A 23,877-nucleotide genomic window follows, 5' to 3' on the forward strand; every position below is an offset into this window, starting at 1 on the left:
AAAAAGCACCAAAACTTTCCATTTTTATGTGTTTACGGTTTGGGGATGTCCCAAAACCGTAAACACCCCAAAGGGTGTTTAAATATCCCATAAATGTCCCAAAGTTATTTCTTATGACTAAATCTAACCTAGACTAGTGCCATGATTGAGCTAAGGACTTGAAAACCCCAAAAACCATAAAGTTATGTGTTTAAGGTAGTAAACTCATGAATTTAAGGTAGTAAACTCATGAATTTAAGGTAGTAAACTCATGAAAAATGGTCCTTAGACCGTAAACTCCATTTAGGAGTGTTTTGATGCCACACAACACTTCCTAAGGCTAAATCATGAAGTAGGAATGCTTGGAATAGCTTAGAAGACTTCAAATCAACAAGTGGTGAAAAGGTTAGGAGTTTACGGCTGTAAACTCAAGAGTTTACGACCGTAAACTCAAGGGGTGTTGGTCATTAGGGAGTAAACTCATTTTAGGAGTGTTCCTTGAACCCCAAACACACTAGCCTTTCCCTACAATACTTAGATGCACTCCTTAGCACTTATAACACTTATACAAAGTTTTTGTCATGTCCTAGAGTGTCTTGACTTGTTTATTAGTTGTTTAAAGACTAATTGTTTATATACATAGGTCCTCATATATAATTAGGATCTTTGTGCGTGTCTAAGTCTTCACTTGACCAAGCACTTATCCGACACTTCCTTCCGATCCACTCGCAACAGGTGAGTTCATACCCCTTAATCAATGTTTTAAATGTTTTTAAATGCTTTATGGGGGGACACAAGTATAATCATGCTACTTATTATATCAATCACATGTGATTAATAAGCAGCATTCAAATGATTGGTTACTCATTAGCCGTTTTACCAAATAGTTTCCTTCAAATGTTTTTCATAAACACTTTATATGTTAAAGCTCCTTATTAAACTGTACAATTTACTCTATATGTTTCATTTCAAACTCATTTACAATTATGTTTCAAACAAATGTTTCCTTATACTTAAACTATTTTATCAAACCCGTGCTTTCAAACCGTTTTATAGATTGACATCAAGTCGGTCTTTTCTTAGATAATAAAACTTATTTTATGCTTTTATATTATCAATTGCATGCCTATATATGTATAGTTATATAAGAAATGTTTAAAAGACTTAGGAAGGCTATCCACCCTATTTCCTTTTCGCGCTTGAGATGTGGTCTAGTGGGACATCGGGTATCCGTCCGAAGGTTGTTTAAATATTAGTTATATATCATATGTACATATATAGTCATAAAGGTCCTTCCAGTTCATCCAATGCCCTTAGGTAGCAAGGGTATACATCCATGTTCATACGTACCAGTTAAATTACTAGTAAGCTACCATACGAGTAGTTTAGGAAGATACTAGAATTATTACTAGAACGCGATATCATACAATGAGTCAGTTCATTCATGAGTCAATACTTGCTAGATAGAGAGAACATACATTACAGCTAGTACACACAGTACATTACTATACATGCTAGATAGAGAGAGAACACACATTACAGCTAGCACACGTAGAATATATACAACTATACTAGAAGAGAACATATACAACTATACTAGAAAGAGAGCATTTACAACTATACTAGAAAGAGAACATATACAACGATACTAGAACGATTAATAATACATTACATATACATGAATACGTTAACAAAATTGTGATCCACTGTATCGGAGCATGCCTTCAATGTCATGGCCCGAGTTGTAGTAAGAGTCTCTTGGAGGGAGAGCGTGAGTTTGCGTATAGATCTATACTGGATTGACTATCCTACACCTTGCTGCTAGCTACAGTCGAACCTGCAGGTCTGCGGGTGCCAAATGTCATACCTTTTTACGACCTACATCGTCGTGTTACCTAGTCGATAGTATGGTACAATTAATCACATAATACCTTAATATAAATCCGGTTTAAGGTAGTTAGTACAGCAGTAGTTCCTATAATACAACACTACAGTACTACATTAATTTACCCTTTACATATAGTTAGTGATCATTTCACTTCAACATTATTGTACAAACTATATTTTGTTAATGATAGTTACACTTGGGAAAATTACACACTTTTACAAGAAACGAACAGACAAAACAGTTAGGTCTTGGTAGAAGACTCCCTTTTATAATAGTAGGAAATCATATGGATTTCTAGGGTTTTTCAAACGTTTACAGTTGTTTTACAAACATTCTCATACTTACACGAACTTTCTTTCAAAACATTTTCCAGTCTTTCATTACATGTCAAACAAATACTTACATACAAATTAAGACACATTAATACTTATAATCTCACCAGCTTTAAAGCTGATACTCTCTTTCAAAATAACTTGTATCCTTAGGTCAACAGTAGACAGGTACCGATGCAAGGTTTAGAGAAGATGGAGCTCGTTCAAGACTCATCTTTCACTTTGTTTATACTTTAGTGTCTATTATAATTTGGCAGAACACTTGTATTAAAATTATATTATTAATGCAATGGATGATGTTGTTGCTTGTTTACTACTTTTCATTGTTGTGATACTGTACATGACGTCCTCCGCCCCAGAACGTTTCCGCCGTTCTTGGTTTTGGGGTGTGACAGTTTTAGCCTCCACAAGAAAACCAATCTTCTTAATGTGACAACCAAGAAATTTTGATCCAAGCAAAGTATATCTACAGATAGTATAAAACCATATCACAAAGTTGTGATAAACATTGAAAATTTAATGAGAAGGATCAAAAGTTTCTAGAAATTCAAATTTGTATGAGTGATGTTTAACTTTGTTTTAATATGTTAAAAACCTTAAATTGAGATTGAAACACTCAAGTTTGGGCCAAGATACCCTCGGACCGAGAACCTCATAAAAGGGAATGGTGATTTCGGTCACCTTGAAACCGAGAACCTCATACGAAGGGAGGGTGATGTTGGTCACCTTGAGACCGAGAACCCCTTGATTTTTGGTGGCTTCAAATCCAAGGACCACCTCCTCGGTAGATGGGTTGCCAGTAGGGTGCAAAACCCAATAAAAATTGACTTTGTGATTTGATGCTCCAAACTTTAAATCTCTTTGTCCATCAAATAACCATGCAAGGCAAGCAACTAACCTCTAAACATCCATGCTACACCCACTAATATCCTCCATACATCAATAAAACTCCTCTCTCTTCCCTCCATATATGCCTCGGCCGAGAGAAATTACCACACCCCAAAAGACAAATTTTCTTTCGTTCTCCACTTTTCTCTCAAAGGAAAGCTTGAGTCTCCAAGAGCTTCATCTTCATCTTGTGATTTTCAGGTTTTAGGTAAGATATGTCACGAACCTCTAGTCTTTCTAAGTAATTTTATGTTGGCTACATCATTTTTACACACATTTTCGTGTGTTAAATTACTAGGATAATAACCCTTCCAAGAAGTTTATCAATAAGAAGCTAGGCTTGAAAATATTCATATTCTTCCTTCAAATCATCCACAAAATCAACTCAAGGTGAGCTTCATACCCTTATTTTTCGAGTTTTTCATGTTTTTAGGGGGGGGGGGATACAAGTAAAAAATATGTTTGTCTTATGGATATTTGCATGCTTCACTCTTATTATTTGAATACGATATAATAGTTGTATAAAATGTAGATATCACCACTCTTTTCTACACAAAATTCATATAATATGAAGTTGATATGCAAAGATAACAAAAACTTAACTCATTTCGTGATAACAAACATCAACAAGAAAAATATATGTTGTACAAACTACAAGTTTTGGAAATTTTTACTAAAAATAGCTTCTCTTGTAAAAATTGTTATATTTTAGTCATTACTGTTTTGGTGGGTTAAAACTCAAGGATATTATGTTTTAATAACATATATTAACAAAAGAAAAGAATTTGGCTTTATATTTATATAAAAGTGTATATAAATAGTCCACACAAAAACATATAAGGAAAACTACAATTGATATACTTTGGGAGTTACAAAACCATACTCTCATAATTTTTCAATGGTATAATTATTTCATTATACAAGAAAAAGGGAGTCGTAGTTCACGTAAATTTGCTAATGCTCTAGTGAGACATTCTCTTCACCGTACCTATCTAGCGTACACTTTAAGTCCAACATTATAACCAGTGTCTCCTGGAGGGAGAACGAAATAGTTGTGTATAGATCAATACGGGATTGACAACCCCATACCTAAGTTGTTCGCTACAGTCAGATCGGCAAGTCTAGGGTGACAAATATCTACCAATTCCGATGCCTGAAGAACGTCGTTCAAGCATAACAATCATATTAAGCATGGTTATAATAACTCACATAGGGATTAACTAATACTATTTGGTTTACGGGAAGCTTACACCTCATCAGTTTTATAAAAGAATAAAACTACATACTATCTTACAGTACAACATTTCTTACATTTATGGTCTCAGGGTTTAAGACTATAGTTCATATATAAAAAAATATTGGATTTTCTGGGAACATACACTATCATTTTACAAGGAAAATATACAAAAGTCATACGTACACTTTTAGTCTTGGATATGAGACTTACTGCCATTTTTATAGAAAATATCGAACTTTCTAGAAGTATACCAAAACCATTTTAAACAAAACAATTACAAACACTTTTCATACAAAAATGATTATGAACTCACCAACATTATTGTTGACGCTTTTCAAAATCACTTGTATTCTCATGGAACCCGTAAATAGGTATTCAAATCATTTTGAGAACAGGAGTTGCTGCATCATGGATTTCTACTTTTCAGTCATTTGATGTGTAAATTTTGAACAAACACAGTGTGTGAACCATGTAAAATTGTATTCTCAATGTATGATGTCTGGGTTGTTATGTTTCATTTATATTCAACTGTTATGATACTATATAATGACATCATCTGCCCCCGGACGTTTCCGCCGTCCTGGTTTGGGGGTGTGACAGATTGGTATCAGAGCATTGTTTATAGTGAACTAGTATATCAAACCATACACAATATACAACTATAAATACACTGGAGCTAAAACACTCTGACTAAAAGTATACTTTAAAAAAATAAATATTTTATAAAAGTGTACATATATACATGCATATTAGAAATAATGTTATAATAAGAAGTATTTAGAAGATTTGGACATCGCGATTAAACTTAGACACGTATGTAATCATATCTAGGGTAAATATAGCCTAATCAACTATATTTATTCAAGATATAACCAACATGTGTTTAGGAGTGGTCATGGTGGACAACAAATCTAAAACTTACCAACCCTATATATACCAAGAAACTATAGAATCAAACATAAATAATTAAAATACTACATGAGTATTTTAGTACATTATAAACCTTTCATTTATTTCTCGTACTTATATTCTCGTATAGAATCGATGACAGGTTTCCACATCCCAAGAGATCCCTACTTCCCCAATCAGGGGAATGGAGGATGGATTGAGGAGGATCCTGAGGATGATCCCAAGGAGATCATGGAAGAGGAACCAAAGGAAGAGGAAGAAGAGTTTGAGGAAGAGTCAGAGGAAGAGGAAGAGGAAGAGGAAGAACCAGAAGATGAGTCTGACACAGAATCGGAGGTTATCAACCCTCCATATGTAGCAAGGGTTCCCGTGAACCGACATGGCTACTAGGGAACCATGCCCTGCTGGGCGGAAGATTTATAGAGGTGGAGCCGCCACCTGCGCCATCGCCTACCTTTTGGTATGTAGCGAGGTTACTATAACCTCAGCCAGGTAGGACCAACCGACAAAGCCCTCCCAATCATGATCCAGTAGATCTTATACATTGGTGACCAGACTAGGGCAACGAGAAACCACATATTGGAGTTGGGAGCCACTGCAGAGGTCACAGACGCACGGAATCAAGACCTTGAGAGAGACTACTATCCCATGGATAGATTCATTGAGGACCTTACCACCGCCTGAGCGGAGGTAAGAAAATATTAGGAGAGGCATGCAGATCTCCAGGAGAGAGTGATCGCAGCTGAGTGTCGGTTGGCTGAGCTACAGGGCAGCTCTACTTCGTCCCAAGGACTACAGAGGACTACTCATCATGAGTAGGATTCATCCTACTCACAAGTTTATATAGACTAGTTTTATGACTATGCGTTGGAGCTACCCTTTTTCTATTTCCTGTATGTAGGATTGACCCTACGTCTAAGTGATTACAGTATTCGTAGGGTCGTTATGCTGCCAATTTTTTATGTTTGATGTACTGTAGACCTTTTTAGAGGCCAATTTTCTAAAAGTTATGTACTAGTACCTTACCATTAATGAAACGAATATGTGCTTTTATTGGATGTTGTTACCTGCTATGTCTTCTCTTTTCAATATTATTTGGTATAATAAAGTTTCAATTATAAGTACAAGCAACTCACAATAACCACTAGACTCGATATATATATATATATATATATATAACAAGGAGTTCTATTACAATAATGTCCGAACCATAACTCTTATCAGAAACTCATTGTCATTCCACTTTATGGCAGAAAATATTGCCTCGAAGATATAATAGGTGCAAGAATAATACAACGACACCACCACCACAACCACCTCCACTGCAAATGGATTCAGCTATGTTTCAGGCGGCAGTAATAGCCGCGGTGACTATTGCTATGGTGCAAATCATCAGAAATGACGCAAATGGAAATGGACACGAAAATGGAAATGGAACAGGTAACTCCAATCAGGGGGATAACCAAGGGCTTCAACGTGGGTGCACATACAAAGACTTTACAAACAGAAAGCCAAAGATCTTTAATGGAAGCAGAGGTATTATAGCTTTAACGTGGTGGTTTGAAAAGACGAAGTCAGTATTTGAAATCTGTGGCTGCCCAGAGGTGAGCAAAGTCAAATTTGCAACCTGTGCTTTTTCTGATAGGGCCCTTTCGTGGTGGAATGGCCATGTCAAAGCTCTAACACTCCCGGTGGCGAACTCGATGACTTGGGAGGATCTCAAAAATTTGATGCTCGAAGAGTACTGCCCAAGGGGCGAGGTACATAAGCTCGAACAAGAACTTTGGAATCTCAATATGAATGGCTCTAACATCGAAGCTTACACCTCCAGATTCAGCGACCTGGCAATTTTATGCCCTGGAATGATCACTCCTGAGAGCAAGAAAATTGAACGTTTCATCTGGGGTTATCTCCTCAGATTCAAAGGAATGTAATTGCTGCTAATCCAACAACTTTCGACAGCGCCAAGCGTCTCGCTCAAAGGCTCGTTGACCACGGGGTATAGAAGGGCATAATGACTCCCGTCACTGAACAGAAAAAAGGAAATGATAACAATAGGAAGTTTAGAAACAAGAAGAAGGGACAACCAACCTAGGAACCCTCAAAGAAACAACAGATTGTGGCGGTTCATGCCGCTACCACCCCTGCCGCACCAATACCTACCAAGTCGTATGCAGACACTCTCCCAAAGCGTGATAAATGTAACTTTCATCACAACGGTGCATGCCGAGAGATGCATTGTACAAATTGAAATAGTAAAGCGCACACTGCCTAATACTGCAAAGCACCTACACAACAAGCCACCCAAACAACAAATACTGGGGTGACCAAGCGTGTTATGGATGTGGGGAGATGGGCCACTACAAGCGGAATCGTCCAAAGGACAACAACAGGAATGTTGGGGGAACATGAAGAGTCCTAGCAATAGGACATGAGGAGGCAATGAAGGATCCTGCAGTGGTCACCAGTACGTTCCTCCTCAATAACATTTATGCATGCATACTATTTGATAGTGAGGCGGAGAGAAGCTTTCTGAGTCGTAAGTTCAAACATCTAGTCAAACAAAATCCTCAAACACTAAACGAAACATTCACTATGGAAAAGGCTAACAGAAAAACTGAAACAACAAACGATGTATTCATAGGGTGCACGCTGACTTTGAATAACCACTCCTTCCAAATCGACTTAATGTCAGTTACCATAAGGAGTTTTGATGTGATCATCAGCATGGACTAGCTAAGTCCTCACCATGTCGGCATTATGTATTACGAGAAGGCCGTTCGCCTTCATCTACCAAGAAACGCGGTGACAAACCCGGTACAAACCTTCGCATCATCTCATGTATCAAGGAACATAAGTGTTTACACAAGAAGAACCACGCCTTTTTGGCCCACGTGGTCGACAAAAAGAAAGAAGAAAATAACATTTAGGACATCGCGGAGGTATGCAATTTTCCCGACGTGTTTCCTGAAGACCTCCCGAGAGTACCCCCTGAATGCACGTCGAATTTAGAATGGACTTGATACCCGGAGCCACACTGATTGCCAAGTCGTCGTACAGATTAGCTCATGCGGAGATGCAAGAACTTTCCATTCAATTGAGTGAATTACTGGACAAGGGATTTATAAGTCCAAGTTTCTTACCTTGGGGAGCTCCGGTCTTGTTTGTAAAGAAAAAGGATGGATCGTTTCACATGTGCATCGATTATCGAGAACTAAACAAGTTCACAGTAAAAAACCGATACACCCTTCCCCGGATCAACGACCTATTCGACCAGTTGCAAGGGTCAAGTTACTTTTCAAAGATAGATTTAAGATCCAGGTACCACCAACTACGGGTCCGAGAGGAAGATATCCCCATGACCGCATTCTGAACTCGTTACGGTCACTTTGAATTCGTAGTAATGCCCTTCGGTCTAACGAATGCGCCTGCGGCGTTTATGGACTTAATGAACTGGGTGTGCCGACCTTACCTAGACAAATTTTAGATAGTATTCATCGATGATATACTAGTATACTCACGAAGTAAAGAAGAACACAGTCAGCACCTGTGGCAGGTTTTGGAAACATTAAGGGCGGAGAAGTTGTATGTGAAGTTCTCTAAATGCGAGTTTTGGATCTGAAGGGTGGATTTCTTAAGTCATGTGGTTAGCGAAGAAAGAATACATGTGGACCCTTTCAAAATCAAAGCAATCGAAGGTTGGGCAACACTAAGAACCCCAATAGACATCAGACAATTCTTGCGCCTCTTTGGTTACTACAGGAGGTTCATACAAAATTTCTCCAAAATCGCTAAGCCGCTCACAGCCCTAACGAAAAAAGGTGTAACCTTCACCCGGGAAAGGAAACAAGAGGCTTCCTTCCAAACCTTGAAACCAGTTCTATGTAGTGCCCCTGTCTTGTCTCTCCTAGAAGGGACAGAAGACTTCATGGTCTATTATGACGCATCCAATCAAGGATTAGTCTGCGTACTCATGCAGCGAGGAAAGGTCATAGCCTACGCGTCAATAAAACTAAAGAGCAATGAGGTGAACTACACCACACATGACCTTGAGTTGGGAGCAATCTTGTTTGCACTAAATATCTGGACGCCAGGGGCGGAGCTTGAACATATAATTTGGGGGGGCGGGCGAAAGTATTAGAAACTAAAATTAATGTTTTTACAAATAAACAAACCTAATTTCAGCAATTAAACACCAAAATACCTAAAATTACCATGATTGTATGTCTAAAAATCAAAATGGAGGACAAATTCATTCAAAATCAGTCTCTAACTTAAATCAAATTTGGGACAATAAAAATCAAATATTAGATAAACAGAAGCAATGCTCATCACTCATCAGCTCAATTTAGACAAAACATTACAAATTTCTGCAAAAGAGAACATTTAACGGTGTGTGAAATCCTAATTAGTTGATTCCCAAATTCCAATCAGTTCATTCTAGAAAAACATTAGCAATTTTCTACAAAAATCCATTTAAATATGTGTGAAATCATAATTAGTTGTATACAAAATCCCAACAACAAGCAAAATAGATAACAGAGGAAGGAAACAAATTCAATACTCTAGTTTCAATACTCAACAGATTGGTTGCTAATTTCCAGTAGAATTGGAAAAGAGAGAAGACATAACAGCCAAATAGGAGATCACTCAGGAGCATACCTGATTTTCTTCAGTTATGTGAACAAGAAAGAACAACAAAAGTGCAGAACAGCTCCACAGCAGGTGGACGGTGGTGACTGGTGGAGCTGTGATGGACAGCGGTGATTGGCAGGCGTCGGAGACTCCAATGTCGTATGAAGTTTTTTTTAACAATCCACCCCATCGTGGGGCCCCACGTTCACTTTGATTTTCTCTAAAGCAGAACCAAATCAATATTTTTTTTTCTGTTACTATAGTGTCCTTAATCGACAACTTGATGAGCTACACAAATCATCAACTAGAGTACTAGACAGCTAAGTCAAAAACAGAAACTAACTCAGGATATGAGAATTCATATTTGTAAATTCTAATTCCTAATTCTACTATTCCAATTTCAAGATGACATGAATCTGATAGAATGGGAGAATGGGAGAAGAAAGAAAAGGAGTATTACATACCTAATTTCGATGACCGGTGACAGTTGTTGCGGTGATGAATGGCAAGACCAACGGGCAGCGACTGAGCGATGTAGGGAGGTAGCGTCTAGCGACGATGGGGGAGGAACTGTCACACCCCCAAACCTAGGATGGCGGAAACGTCCGGGGGTGGAGGACTTCATGTATAGTATCATAACAACATTTGCAATAGTGATTAAAGTAAACACAACCAACATAAATATAATTGAAAGAGTTACATCATTGTATGAGTTTACATGTTTCCAAATCAATTACATTATGTTGACAAAATGAAATGTTTTTGACGCCTTAACGTCCCATCCTCAAAAGCACTTGGTTACCTGTTTAGTGATTTCCTGAGAATACAAGTTGTTTGAAAAAGTGTCAACACAAAGGTTGGTGAGTTCATAAGCATTGGTATGTAGTTATGAAAACCCTTTTCTTGTAAAAATGGTGTTCGTTCCAGAAAATCCAATATTTTCCTTAATACGAAAAATGTAGTCTTAAAAACCCAAGACCAAAATGTATACGTAACATTTCTTGCTTACAGTAAATAATGCAAGTTTAAATTGACATAAACTCGTTTGATTTCAATGAAAACCCCGTAAATCCTATATTTGTTAATACTTAATGTGAGTTATTATAACCATGCTATGACCTAGATGGCCTGAAATGACGTTCTTCGGTCGTCAGAAATGTTATGACATTTGTCACCCCAGACCTGTCGGTCTAGCTGTTGCATGCAGCTAAGGTGTGGGTTTGTCAGACCCAATATAGATCTATATACAACTATCACTCTCTCCCTCCATGAGACTTTGGTTACAATACAGGACTTATTTGTAAAGTGAAGCGAATGTCTCACAAAAGTCATTAACGAATTTACGTGTAATGTAATAAAACCGCTTTTTATATAAATGTACCCCTTAGTAATGAGTTCGTTATGTAAATGTATCATAAACTATACCTTTTATAGTTTATCACAACAAGGGTAGTAGTAGTGCTCATAAACTATATTTGTTATGGTTTACCAAATGTTTGTGTATTATGGATGTAAACACTGTTTGTAACAGTCTATTATTTAGCATGCCTAATGTAGTAAAAATCCATATGTGTACTGATGTGTGTCTAATTACCAAGACAAAATGACATATAATGTAATAATATATGATCACATAATGAAATACACCTTGCTCAACAAGTTACAAGGTGGAATGAAATTGATAACATTTTTCTGTTGTTAACATTTTCTATTGCTGTTCTTAGAAAATTCATAGAAAAATTATCAAAGGTCCAAATCAAAATCCGTAAATTATGGGATTTTGAAAATGTTATAGTTTGTTTATAAATTTTCTCATGATTTTTAGTAACTTCCAACTTGTGTGAAAAGGGCCATAATCACATATTGGTCCGAATGTGTTCTTGAAATCATAGGCAGTTTTGTAAAAATCACCATAAATTGTAGAAAAATCGTATGGAGATGTGCAAGTAGTCATTTTAAAGCTAAGAAGTTGAACTATTTGCAACTAGTACAGTTTTGAAAAATAAAATGTTTAAGTCGTCCAAAACAGTCCGTGAATGGAGTCCAGCTTTTCTGATGAAAGCTATTGGAAGAGTTTAGTTGTGTTCTTGTTGGTTTAAGTTGTATTCCCCCCCCCCCTTAAAAACTTAAGAAAATGTGAAAAGATAGGTGTATGAACTCACTTCAAATGATTTCAGTAGATGATTGTTGGAGAAGAGAAGTGTTCAACTCAAGAACACTTGAAGATGCCTTGAAGATTTTCGAGAATCTAACACAAATATGGTGGAGTTTGTGTAAGGAATCAATGATTGGAGTTAAAGGGAAGTGTAATAATCATATGAAAGATGAATTATACTTACCAAAAGTGGAGTAAAGCTTGATTATCAGCCTTGGGAGTCTCGAAATTGAGAGAGAAAGATGAGAGAGTTTGGAGGGTGATTCTTGGTGGAAAATGAAAGAATGAATGAAGTGCGAGGAGAGAGAGAGAGTGGGTTTTCCAGCCTCTAGAACGTGAGGAGGGCTGGAAATGAGTGGGAAAGGACATTGACATGAATAGGGATGGTGGGGAGGGGTGTGGGTTGGTCATGGAGTGGGTATGGGTGGTTGCTTGTGTCATAATCTAAAGGAAAGTCAACACTCCACCTTTGTACTTCACCCACTCTTCTTGGATGAGGTTTATCCCCAAAAAACGTGATTAATTAATAAATATGGGGCCTTATATGTTAAAATAAAGTTTTGGGTGAAAATCCCGCGTTAAAATGATGAAAAACGGGTTTAAAACAAAGTCGTAGTCGAAAATCGGGTGATTTTGGGCTTCCTGCGAGACCTCTCGGTCCTGGGCCGAGGTTCGGTCCCTTCTGGTCATGGACCGAAGGCGAAATGGAGTGAAAGGGGAAGAAGCGAAATAGCCCGAAGGCGAAGGTAGGAAGTGAAGGCTTCGGGTTCGGTTCGTGCGAGGTTCGGTCCGAAGGTAAGTTCGGTTCATGGCAGCTTCGGTCCTTCAGCAGTTCGGTTCCCAGGAGGGGTTTTGGGTCCGAGAGGCTTCGCCCCATAAGAGGGGATTTCGGCCCCTTGAAGCTATTTTACTCATTTTTACCCCGTTTCAAGCAATATTTGTCCCGGTTAAGGTTCGGGATGACCCGAATGATTACAAAAAGTTAAGGGAACTTTTGAGAGAGATTCGAGAGAGGTTTGGGATAGAGAGAGATAGAGTGAAAATGATTGAGAGAGGTTTCGTTTGTGACATTTTTGAGTGTCCGGCTTCGCAATGCGAGGTCCGTAAACCCCGTTAAGCCATGTTTAAGGGTCCTACACACTCACGATGAGTGTGCAATAGTGTTTTATCGGTGTGGTTCATTACTTACCACAGTTTGAGGTGAAGGAAATCTAGATATACGAACTTTTCAATTAATGATTTCTCATTAGAATAGCGAGTTGTATAGTAATTACATAACGTAAACCCTAGTATACAAGGGTTAACTGAGTTGACCGGTTTGACTTGTTGACTTTGTTTGACTTTGACTTGACCAGAATTTGACTGTTGTCACAGGAACTGGGTAAGATTTGAATCGATTTTGACTTCTTGTCATTTGGTTTGGAAATCGGACTGAAATCGGGAGGGGCCACAGCCCAATTTTAACACTAACAGGCCTATAATTAAAACTTTTGAAGATAACTTTGCTATTAATAACCCAAATTTCAGGGGGGGGAAGCCCATCCTGGCCCTATACATAATCCGCCCATGCTGGAGGCACTACCTTTACGGTACAAAGTGCACCATTTTCAAGGATCACAAAAGCCTCCAGCACATTCTAAACTAGAAAGAGCTCAACATGACACAACGACGATGGGTAGAGCTACTGAACGACTACGAGTGCGAGATCCAATACCATCCGAGCAAAGCCAACGTGGTAGCAGATGCCCTGAGCAAAAAAGAACACTCGGGTCGCCGAGTAAAGTCACTAAAATGACCATCCATTCCCACTTGTATTCGCAAATCAAAGAGGCTCACCTGGATGCCTTGAAACCATAGAATATTGCAAACGAAGTCTTGCGAGGGATGGATAAGAACCTTGCGATCAAAGACAAGGGAGCCTACTACCTCATGGATCGAATTTGGACACTAAAGTTCGGTGGGTATAGAGACGTTGTCATGAACGAAGCCCACAAGACAAAGTTCTCCGTCCACCCAGGTTCGGATAAAAATTAAGTATTTAATTTAATGAATTAAGTAATAGATAAGTGGTAGCGTATCTCTTGATGAGATTAAAAAATAGATTTTCCACAGGACAAGTGTTATGTGATGAGTCATATAAAAAAGGATAGAGAGGTGGAGAAAGATTGTTCCTTCAGGGACACGATGTAGATGTTCCTTCGGGGGCAAGAGTATGATTCCTTCGAGAATATGTCCCTACGAAGGAAAGAGATGATTATCCTTTTTGGTATATAGATAGATGATGATCCATTTGGGGATGTAGATATAAGGTTCCTGCAGAAACCCATATTATGTATGATGAGAGAAGATAGAGAAAAGGTTCCTTGAGAGGAACAAGATAAGAGAGTTCTTTGTAAGAAATTAGAAAGAATCCATGAGGGGATTCAAGAGTAAAAGAAATATTATGGATCCATGAGGGATCATAAGAGAGAGGAGTAAGACTAGATAAGTGTATTCAGTAGTATAGTGGAATGTTGTTTCCCTTGGATGACAGAGAAAATTATATAATATGATGTGACCGACAGGTCTAGATGAGAACAAAATTATGGGGCATTAGAGAAGAGAAAGAGTAGAGAAGAGACATATTAGAGAAGAAAAAGAATAAAGTAGAGATAGAGTAGAAAATAAAGAGAGTGAAGTAAAGTAGAAAAGAGACAGGGTAGAGAAGAGAAAGAGTATAAAAGAGATAGAGTCGAGAAGAGACATAGTAGAGAAGAGAAAGAGTAGAGAAAAGATAGAGTCGAGAAGAGAAACAGTAGATAAGAGACAGAGTATAAAATAAAAAATATAGAGACGAATAAAAAGTATGAGCAGATGATGAGAAGAGTCTTAGAAGAGGCTAAGAAAAGAGTATATGACAAAGAAAGAAATAGGTGAGATGAGAAAGAGTAGAAGGAAAGATTAGAGAAGAGAATAAGGGTTAGATGAAAGAAGAAAGAATAATAATGTATGTTATTAGAGAAAGAGATTAGATTTTAGAGTATGAGAAAGAAATGAAAAGAAAGATAAGCAAAAAAATATAGAATAATTCACCAAATACCGGACACATTGTGTCTGATATTGTAGATATGTTTTATATTTTGCAGGTTCAAGTAACAGCCGTGGTACAAGATCCATCACCATCCTTCTTTGCCAACATGGAGTGTGGAATGATACATCAGTCATACATATAATTAATTGATCAAGTTGACAATTTTAGACCTAAGGTGTTGTTTATTTATCTAAAAAAAGTAGATTTTCGTACCATTTTTTGTTGCGCGGCGCAGCACACGTGCAACACCTGTCTTCTCGTAACAATTTGTTTTTTTGGAAGGCTCTAGACTACAAAACTTCTGTGTGTGTTCTATGCGGTGTAGCACTTGACTTGCATCTTCAAACTTCTCCAACTTTCATTTTTTCCAAATGATTTTTTAGAAATTTGGTATAACTTACTTTTTTACAAACTTTAATTTTTTTTTAATTTTGATTTTTTTTAAAATTTTGATTTTTTTTAACTTTGATTTATAGATTTGATACAATTTCTTTTTATAGTTTCCACACTTTTTATAACTTTTTTTTTTTAAACTTTGGTTTTTTTTACCGTTTCTATTAATAATATTTTCTATTTCGGTTGCATCTTTTTTAACATGCATAATTCTTTTATAAACTTTGTAGACATTGTTTGCAATATTTTCTTAATTTATTTTATTTACCTTTTTTTATGTTTTTTTAAAATTAGTTTTCTTTTCTAAAATAAAACTGAGTTTCTTTTATATTTTTTTAGAAATTTTATATTTTTGTTTTTTACATGTTCTTTTTAGTTTCTTTCAAGATTTTAGGACTAAAATTATTAAAATTTTAGAGTTGGAGAATTATTTTCACTTTATAAAATTAGTTTATTTAAATATCAGTTTACTACAAATGATAAAAAACAAACATGTTTTTTTATTACACGTTGCAGTCATTTGGTGCATCTCTTCTACTGTTGCAGAGGGTTACATAAATGGTCCGTATTTCGAAAAAACAAACATCACCTAAGTCTATCCTTCCATGTTATTGACATTTTTCGCCCCATTTGTCCTTTTATTTCTCTATGTTGGCTTTGGCTTCTCCTAGGTCTTCAATATAATTCGCATAAGTTGCAATGTTGTATCCACCATAGGTCCGACCCTCATAATTTCACATAAAAATCCTTAAAACTTATACATAATTTGTGATATTATTTATTACTCCAACTGAAATTTTTACTACCTTAAAATCCAAAATTTAGGATATTACGCACAAAAGAAGAAAAAATTACTTTCACAATAAACTTTATCATGTGGATATGAGAAATAGTTATTAACTTGTACGTTGTTTATCATAATTTTTTAAAAATTAATCAAATTACACAAGTTTAATTAAGATATTGGTATCTTACTAGACATGAATAACGAAACAGGTATACATGATTAGCAGTTACACAAAGCTGAGTGACATTATTATTTTAATCAATCCATTAGTAATTACAGTATGACTTTATTCTTTCATTTACAAACGAAGGTTGATTCAATTTGTATGAATGTGTGCTTTAAATTTTCTTGTTTTTGTTGATGGGTTGAATCAAATCAGAATCACCAATCTGATTACGAATAGCCTTCAAGCTCTTTCTCAACAACCACAACTCCTTGACATAGTAATGAAGTCTGTCTATCATCAATCCCAAGAATAAACAAAAACCTACATCACATAAATCATGTTATTTTACAAACTGTTCATAAAATAAAGGGAAAAACCCATAAAACCCTTACGTATTATCTCAAAATACTCAAAAGACATTATTTTTTTTTTATTAAACCCATTTTATGTTTAGATGTTGCCTAAAATAATGTACTCTCATTAAAAACATAATATAGTTTGTATTCATTCAAATGTCCATCAAAATCGGTCCAATAACCTTATAATGGGGATAATCTCAAACTTATTTTTAAAAATCAGACCAAAAATCATTGAGGAAGCATTAATTAAGATCAAAACATAAAACGGTTTCAATGGGAAAAATATAACATAGTGTTTTTTTTAGTATTAAGAGATAATATGTTGGGTTATTCTATAGTTTCTTCTAAAAGAAATATACAATTCATTACAAAATAACATAATGTACCCATGAGCGAGGCCTCAAGAATATGATTGGACAAAAGAACTCGATCAGTTGGATTAGTGACACCAACCTCCATCATGTGCTTTTGATTTTTATAAATACCATAAAGATTGAACACAAAAACTACTGATAATATCGTTGTAAGGGTTCTTGAGGCTACAAGGCCTCTACCTTGCTTCAAACGATCTAACCCTGTAACGACTAGGTTCCTTATAGGTGAGTGAAACAGAAGAATTATGATCAATCCCATCTCTAATGCTAAGAGTGTAAATAAAAGTGGTGTCATCTTTTCCTTTTTGTCAATGGATTTTTGGAAAACGAGATTGAAAGGACTAAGGAAAAGTGGGAAATGAATGGCAATGAAAGATGATGATTTGTTGCATATCTTTCTTTTCTTCACTTTTGCAATTGCAATTTCATTCCAAACTTCCATCTCAATGAAAGAATCATATTCTCCTTCAAATTTTGGTTTTCAGATTACTTTGAACACTTATGACAAGTTTTCTTTTGAAATGTCATATATATGGAAAGGCATCAGTGGTTGTATCAAAAAAAACTGTGGATGTTGAACGACCATTTTTAGTGAATATTAAAAAGCAGTAATCTTTTAAATAAAAATCCTAATGCATGATCCAGACATTGATGTTATAGCAGCATAGCTTAAACCACACAAAATTTAAAAAAGCAATCACGCATATCGGATAATAATTAAGGATTTTATGGACACAATTTATTTATTAGTGATTCTTTTCCAATTGATCAAATAAAAGACAACAAACAACAATTAATATTGTACTCAGAAAACACCGAAGAAAAATCAACATGTATAGCTTCAAATGTTCGTAAAAGACACATCGAGGATCTTTTAGATACTTAAAATGGCCACCCCAATTCCATGATATTTGGAAATACGGTATTATTTTTTATTAGTTTTGATTATAATACCATTTACCTATTTTAGGTTAATTTAAATTATTTACTGTACAATTGTTGATTATAGATACCTTGAGTCGTGAAAGAACATATAACTACAAAAAAAAAAAAAAAAAAAAAAAAAAAAAAAAAAAAAAAAAAACCCTAGAAGGTGCACATTGGGTCTGGCTCGATCTAGGACCAGTCAAGATCCTACGGTTCTACAATTCACCAGTCAAGATCCTATGGTTCTACAATTCACCGTCGATTTGTGGCTTTGGTTTAAAAAATCGAATACAATTTTACAATTAAAAGATTCATTTTTTAATAATGTTTATTCTAAAAAAAGTGATTTATACACAATAATTTATATTCAAATACAATAATGATATGTTTTTTATACATATTATATAACCACTATAAATCTTAAATTATTAGGTATATATCTAAATAAAAGTAGTTGTGAGTTGTGACTTCCTTATCTTAAAATCATTTTAAAAGACCGGAGGTTTGGAATATGTGTCCGGTGTCCCGAGCCCCATTTCAGGCTCATTATAGTTTAATACCAGTTATATGTTTATAAGGCCAAACCCGTTTACATATATTTTGGATGTTTTACACTTCTACATTCAATTCGGCCCATTAATGTTTGAAACACGTATATTGTTAGGTCATTAATTTTGATACATTAATGACGAATTTCCATCTTTCATGCTTATGTAAGGTGCGCATTATAATACAAGATTCTTTAACTGTGAGAATGACGAATGATATCTCACATCATTTTGGTAGAAGATGTAAATTAATTATTAGTGGGGAATGGTATATAAAAAGGAATAGAGGCTAATGGAACACAATAGCATATTCTCTGCGTTACATTCTGCCCATATATACATAAGATCCTATTCGGCAGACATTTAACAATAAGCATATTACTTGTTGACCCACATCCACAAAAAAAAAAAAGTGACAAGGGCCACCCTTGAGAATGTACATAATTCTCAACCACCCGAATTGAAACTTTAATAATCTAGAACACACCAACTGCCTTTTCAACTAGCTCCTCTTGTGTACCTATGGAATATTTCCTTTTGAGTTTAAGCTTTCTTTAACGTTGCAACTCACAAATGCTTCTTGAAAATGTCTCAAGTTTTGTGCAAGCACACAGACCTTCAGAAATAAGCTTCTCAATACTTCTAGTCAACGAGAGTAAATCCTCTTTGTGAAAAGATTTAAACTCAAACTCTGGCAAATGATTTTCAGGGTGAAATGGGCAACTTTGTAAGGTAAAATGCAACACAGCTAAAGGGTCACCTTCAACTAATTCATTCACTCTACCATCATCTAATTTGTAAAACGAAAGGGATGAAAACCCCAAACAAGAAGTCAAGTCTAAGGCGACAATATCTTTTAGACATTCAACGGGAGCGTGAAGTTCTAACAAGCTATAACACCCTCTAAGATCCAATTTCTTGATATTTGGAGTCAGCCCAAGGTCGAGAATCCTCAACTTTGAATGACTAATTTTGAGGGATACAAGCTTTTGACATTGATCGACCAGTTGAAGTTGTTCCAAATCATAACAATCTTTAAGATATAAAGCACTGAGATTTGGAGTCAGCCCAATGTCAAGGGTCCTCAACTTTAAATCAATGCATTGTAGGGTGTCGAGATTTATACATCTATGAGGCAAGTGAAGTTCTACCAAACTTTTGCATTCAGAAAGAAACAACTGATTGAGATTGGGAACCAGACTGAGATCAAGGGTCCTCAACTTTAAACACTCAATCTTGATGAATGTGAGCATTGAACATTCGCCAATGTGAAATTCTTCCAAATCATTGCATCCATGAAGATCCAGGCTCTTAAGATTTGGAGTCAACCCAATGTCAAGGGTCCTCAGCTTTAAACCAACAAGGTGGAGGGATCTGAGCTTTAAACATTCATCAGTCATGTGAAGTTCTTCCAAATCATAACAATTTGCAACATCTAAATCCTCGAGATTTGGAGTCAACCTAATGTCAAGGGTCCTCAAGTTTGAAAGGGAGAGATGGAGGGATGTGAGATTTAAACATGTATGGGGCATGTGAAGTTCTACCAAATCACCACCACTAAGCCACAACTTCTCGAGATTTGGAGTCAACCCAAGGTCAAACATCCTCAACTTTACACCATAAATGTTGAGGGATCTGAGTTTTAGACATTCACCAGGCATGTAAAGTTCAACCAAACCAGATCCATATCCATTACTTTGCAGTGTCAATGTTTCAAGATTTGGAGTCAACCCAAGGTCAAAGGTCCTCAAGTTTTTACCATGGAGGTGAAGGAATCGAAGCTTGTTAAGAACCTAACATAAGCAAAATAACATAATGAATATTAGTATAATAACAAAGCAATGGATGCATAGCATTATAATGAATCATGCAAAACAATTAGTCAACCACAATTTTACCTTTTTTTCTCCCCTTTCCCAAAGTTGTACGATATCACTGTAAGACATCTCAAGCGAGACGAGATTATTTGCTTGAAATGATTTTGGTAAATAACTAAAATTGTACCCATCCCATCGCAGATATCGTAAAGCATCTGGAAAGTATGGGTGGACTTCATTAAATTTCCAATTACAACAAAGAAATCCTAAAGCATTTAGAAAGTTTGGGATGATTTTATTAATATCCCGATTCGAGTAAAATTCTTGATCAGCCACATCAAGAAACCAAAGTTCTGTCATCTTTCTAAGACCTTTCATACTGATTTGCCGATCCAGTCCCCTATAGTAGAATTTCATACATCTTGTTGCTTTTGTACCCTGTAATATAAAAGCAATCAACATGAAACTTGTTTGCAACAAATGAAAATGTGTCAGTTTCTCCAACTTACAAATAAACCAGAGTCTTACCATGTCATTAGCCAATATATCTTCAATTTCTTTTCTATCCCACAATCGGCTATGTTTGTTAGGGGGATTCGAACGACGAACAATATTCCTGCCCATTTCTTGTAAATGGTCATGCATGCCCAAACGCTCACCATCAATAGTTATGAGAGACTTTTGCTCAAGAACTCTTAAACCAATTCTAGCATAAAATCCACAGCTTTCAAGTGCTCCAATAGCTGAGTTTTTCAGCCAACCTTTTAAGATGGTTGCAACATCTAGGAATATTTCCTTATGTTCTTCATCTAAACCGATATAGCTTAATTCCAACTTCTTTTGAGTTTCCTCTAACGGGATTGTTTTCAGTCTGGCTAGGGCATCTACCCATTCAGGCTTACTTTTACCACAAAGAAATGAACCCAAAACTTTGATCGTCAAGGGAAGACCAGCAGCATAACATACAACTTGTCTTGAGAGCTCTTCGTATCCTTGAACTGGAATCTCTTTCCCAAATGCATACCTACTAAAGAGCCAAATTGCTTCCTTATCTGATAACAAATTGACATTATGAATCAATTTCACTCCATGTGCTACCAAGACTTGCTCGTCTCTTGTTGTAATGATAATTATACTTCGCGGTTTAAACCAACTAGGGTCACCGGCTAATACCTCAAGCTGGTTTAGATGATCCACATCATCTAGAACAAGAAGAACCTTTCCACCATTTAAAGGGATTTGACTTTGTAACGAATTCAAAGAAGCTTTTGAAACTTCCCTCACATTCTCAATAAAGCTTTTGCCTTCGAACTGAAAGGATATTTTATTATAAACAGCTCTGGCCAAAGTCGTCTTCCCACCTCCTCCTATCCCCCAGATCCCAATCATGTGAACATCATCCGAAGCAGTTCCTAAAGATGATATAATATCATTGATCCGGGTCTCCATGCCTACTAAGTTTTTATCAATGCGGACATTGATGGCACGTAACTCTAGTGAAAGCTTTTCAACAATTTGTCGGATGAATTTTGCTTCATGCCTGTATATTAGAGAAGGTTCAGTTAGCTTACTCAAAATCCCACATAAACAATTACTTATAGATCTATAACATACAAATGTATATGAGGTAATAACATCGTAATATAATCATATTTCATGTTTAATCATCATTCAATACACCGGGGTTGAGAAAAGATTTGACAATCCAACATGAGAGGCCATGTTTGAGCCTCTTACATCAAAGATAAACGTAGATTCAAAACAAACAAAATAAAAGAATATTACTGTGGAGATATGATGAAGAAATTACCCATCAGTGTTCTTCAACTCCCACCCGGCCACATCAGCTACTTCTTTCAAAGCCTTCCTCCATTTCCCAGCAGCCTCTTCATTTTCATGTTTCGCAAAGGCTTCTCCAACTGCCCCGATCTGATTGCGGATTTCGGAGGGTTCCACATCATAGAATACGGGGTAAACAGTATGATCGTTTGTCTTCTGACACTCCATTATCTTTAGAAGCTCATTCAAGCACCAAGATGAAGACGCATAGTTCTTGGAGAAAACAATGATAAAGAATTTTGAATCTGCAATGGATTCCTTGAGCTCGTCACTTATCCTTTTCCCTTTCTTAATTTTCTCGTCGTCCTTGTAAGTGGAAATGCTTTTCTGCTGAAGAGCATAATAAAGATGATCGATGAAGTTCTTACGAGTGTCTTCACCTCTAAAACTCAAAAACACATCATACTTAAAGCTCTTATGAACGGAGGAAGTAGAAGAAGACGCCATTTACAGTATGCTTAAAGGATAAGATAATATATTTGTTGGGGAAATTTTATATGAAACAATTGCAAAGAAACTTGGATGAGATGAATTGAGCAACCATCACGATGTAAGTTTATAGCACTGTGGTTTGGCGAACGTCGACATCAAAGAAGAGGATAAGATCTATGTAAATATGTGGAGAAACAAACGCCGCTTGTTTGGTCAAAGAAGAGGATAAGATTCTTTGCTAAAAAGGGAAAGAATGATGGAAATTGGGCATCTTACTTGTTTCTACCAGACAATGTAACATTTTTTTATTAGCAATATTACACCTGTTGTTGAACGGCGTAAGCTAAAAATAAATAAATAAAACCCTTTGTAATTGTGAATCGTTTGGGGGTTTCAATATAAGGTATTTTGGGTGGGCAATTTGGGGGGTTTTCATTCCACAACTTCGTTAATTGATCCACTTTTTTATATAAAATTAAATGAGGTATAGCTGGTGGATAACTGTAACGAACATATTATGTTTTTGGAATGTGTCCGTGGTTCTCACTTTATCTTAATTTTATCATCACCTAGATGCATTAGTTATGATGGGGTTGGCTTATTTTGATTCAGTATACATACACCAAATTTAACTATGTGCAATTAATTTAGTGAAGCCATATGTGGAAAAGTTGTTTTTAAGCCCACATTGTAAACTACTTTAGTAACTCATGCGAGTTTTTCGTGCTTAGAGAATTTTCTTTCATGCCTTTGCTTTATCATTTTGGTGACTTTATCTTTAAAAGTGTTTATTTTTTCCTAGAATTATTTTTAAGCTTTATAGGTATAATCCCGTGATATTTAATATGAAAATTATGTTCCTTGCATTTAAGATGGAAATCATATCCTAAACCATAATTTACGCATTTTCAGATTGGAGTCTGATGTGAAGTATATCCTCTGATCACCTCAGTGTGGGATATGTATCACATTCAGAAGGGAACTGATTCGTACACAATATTTTTTTTTTCCGTACACAACAATCTGTGTTTTAAAGTGTTGTATTGTACAACTCTATAATACATAAATTGTTATGTATGACAAAAAACTGTTGTGTACGAATCACTTTCTCAAAAAGAAAAGAAAGTCAAAGTCAACTTACT

The 23,877-nt window shown here is 36.1% G+C and overlaps 2 protein-coding genes across 2 annotated transcripts; both read right to left on the reverse strand.

The window, feature by feature from the left end:
- Window positions 1–16,499: 16,499 nt before the first annotated feature.
- Window positions 16,500–17,629, reverse strand: LOC111889685 (uncharacterized). The gene is made up of 2 exons (XM_023885826.3): window positions 17,185–17,629; window positions 16,500–16,760 (listed from the first exon to the last, which is right to left on the reverse strand). Exons 1-2 carry the CDS (start codon window positions 17,612–17,614, stop codon window positions 16,612–16,614), a joined length of 579 nt encoding a protein of 192 aa, XP_023741594.2. The 5' UTR covers window positions 17,615–17,629; the 3' UTR covers window positions 16,500–16,611.
- A 1,262-nt stretch (window positions 17,630–18,891) lies between these two features.
- Window positions 18,892–22,895, reverse strand: LOC111889672 (disease resistance protein RPV1). Its single transcript, XM_023885814.3, has 4 exons — window positions 22,275–22,895; window positions 20,993–22,004; window positions 20,546–20,902; window positions 18,892–20,440 (listed from the first exon to the last, which is right to left on the reverse strand). The coding sequence occupies exons 1-4, from the start codon at window positions 22,748–22,750 to the stop codon at window positions 19,202–19,204; spliced, it is 3,084 nt and encodes a 1,027-aa protein (XP_023741582.1). The 5' UTR covers window positions 22,751–22,895; the 3' UTR covers window positions 18,892–19,201.
- Window positions 22,896–23,877: the final 982 nt, after the last annotated feature.

Source organism: Lactuca sativa, chromosome 9, assembly GCF_002870075.4.
Source record: "Lactuca sativa cultivar Salinas chromosome 9, Lsat_Salinas_v11, whole genome shotgun sequence".
NCBI lineage: Eukaryota > Viridiplantae > Streptophyta > Magnoliopsida > Asterales > Asteraceae > Lactuca > Lactuca sativa.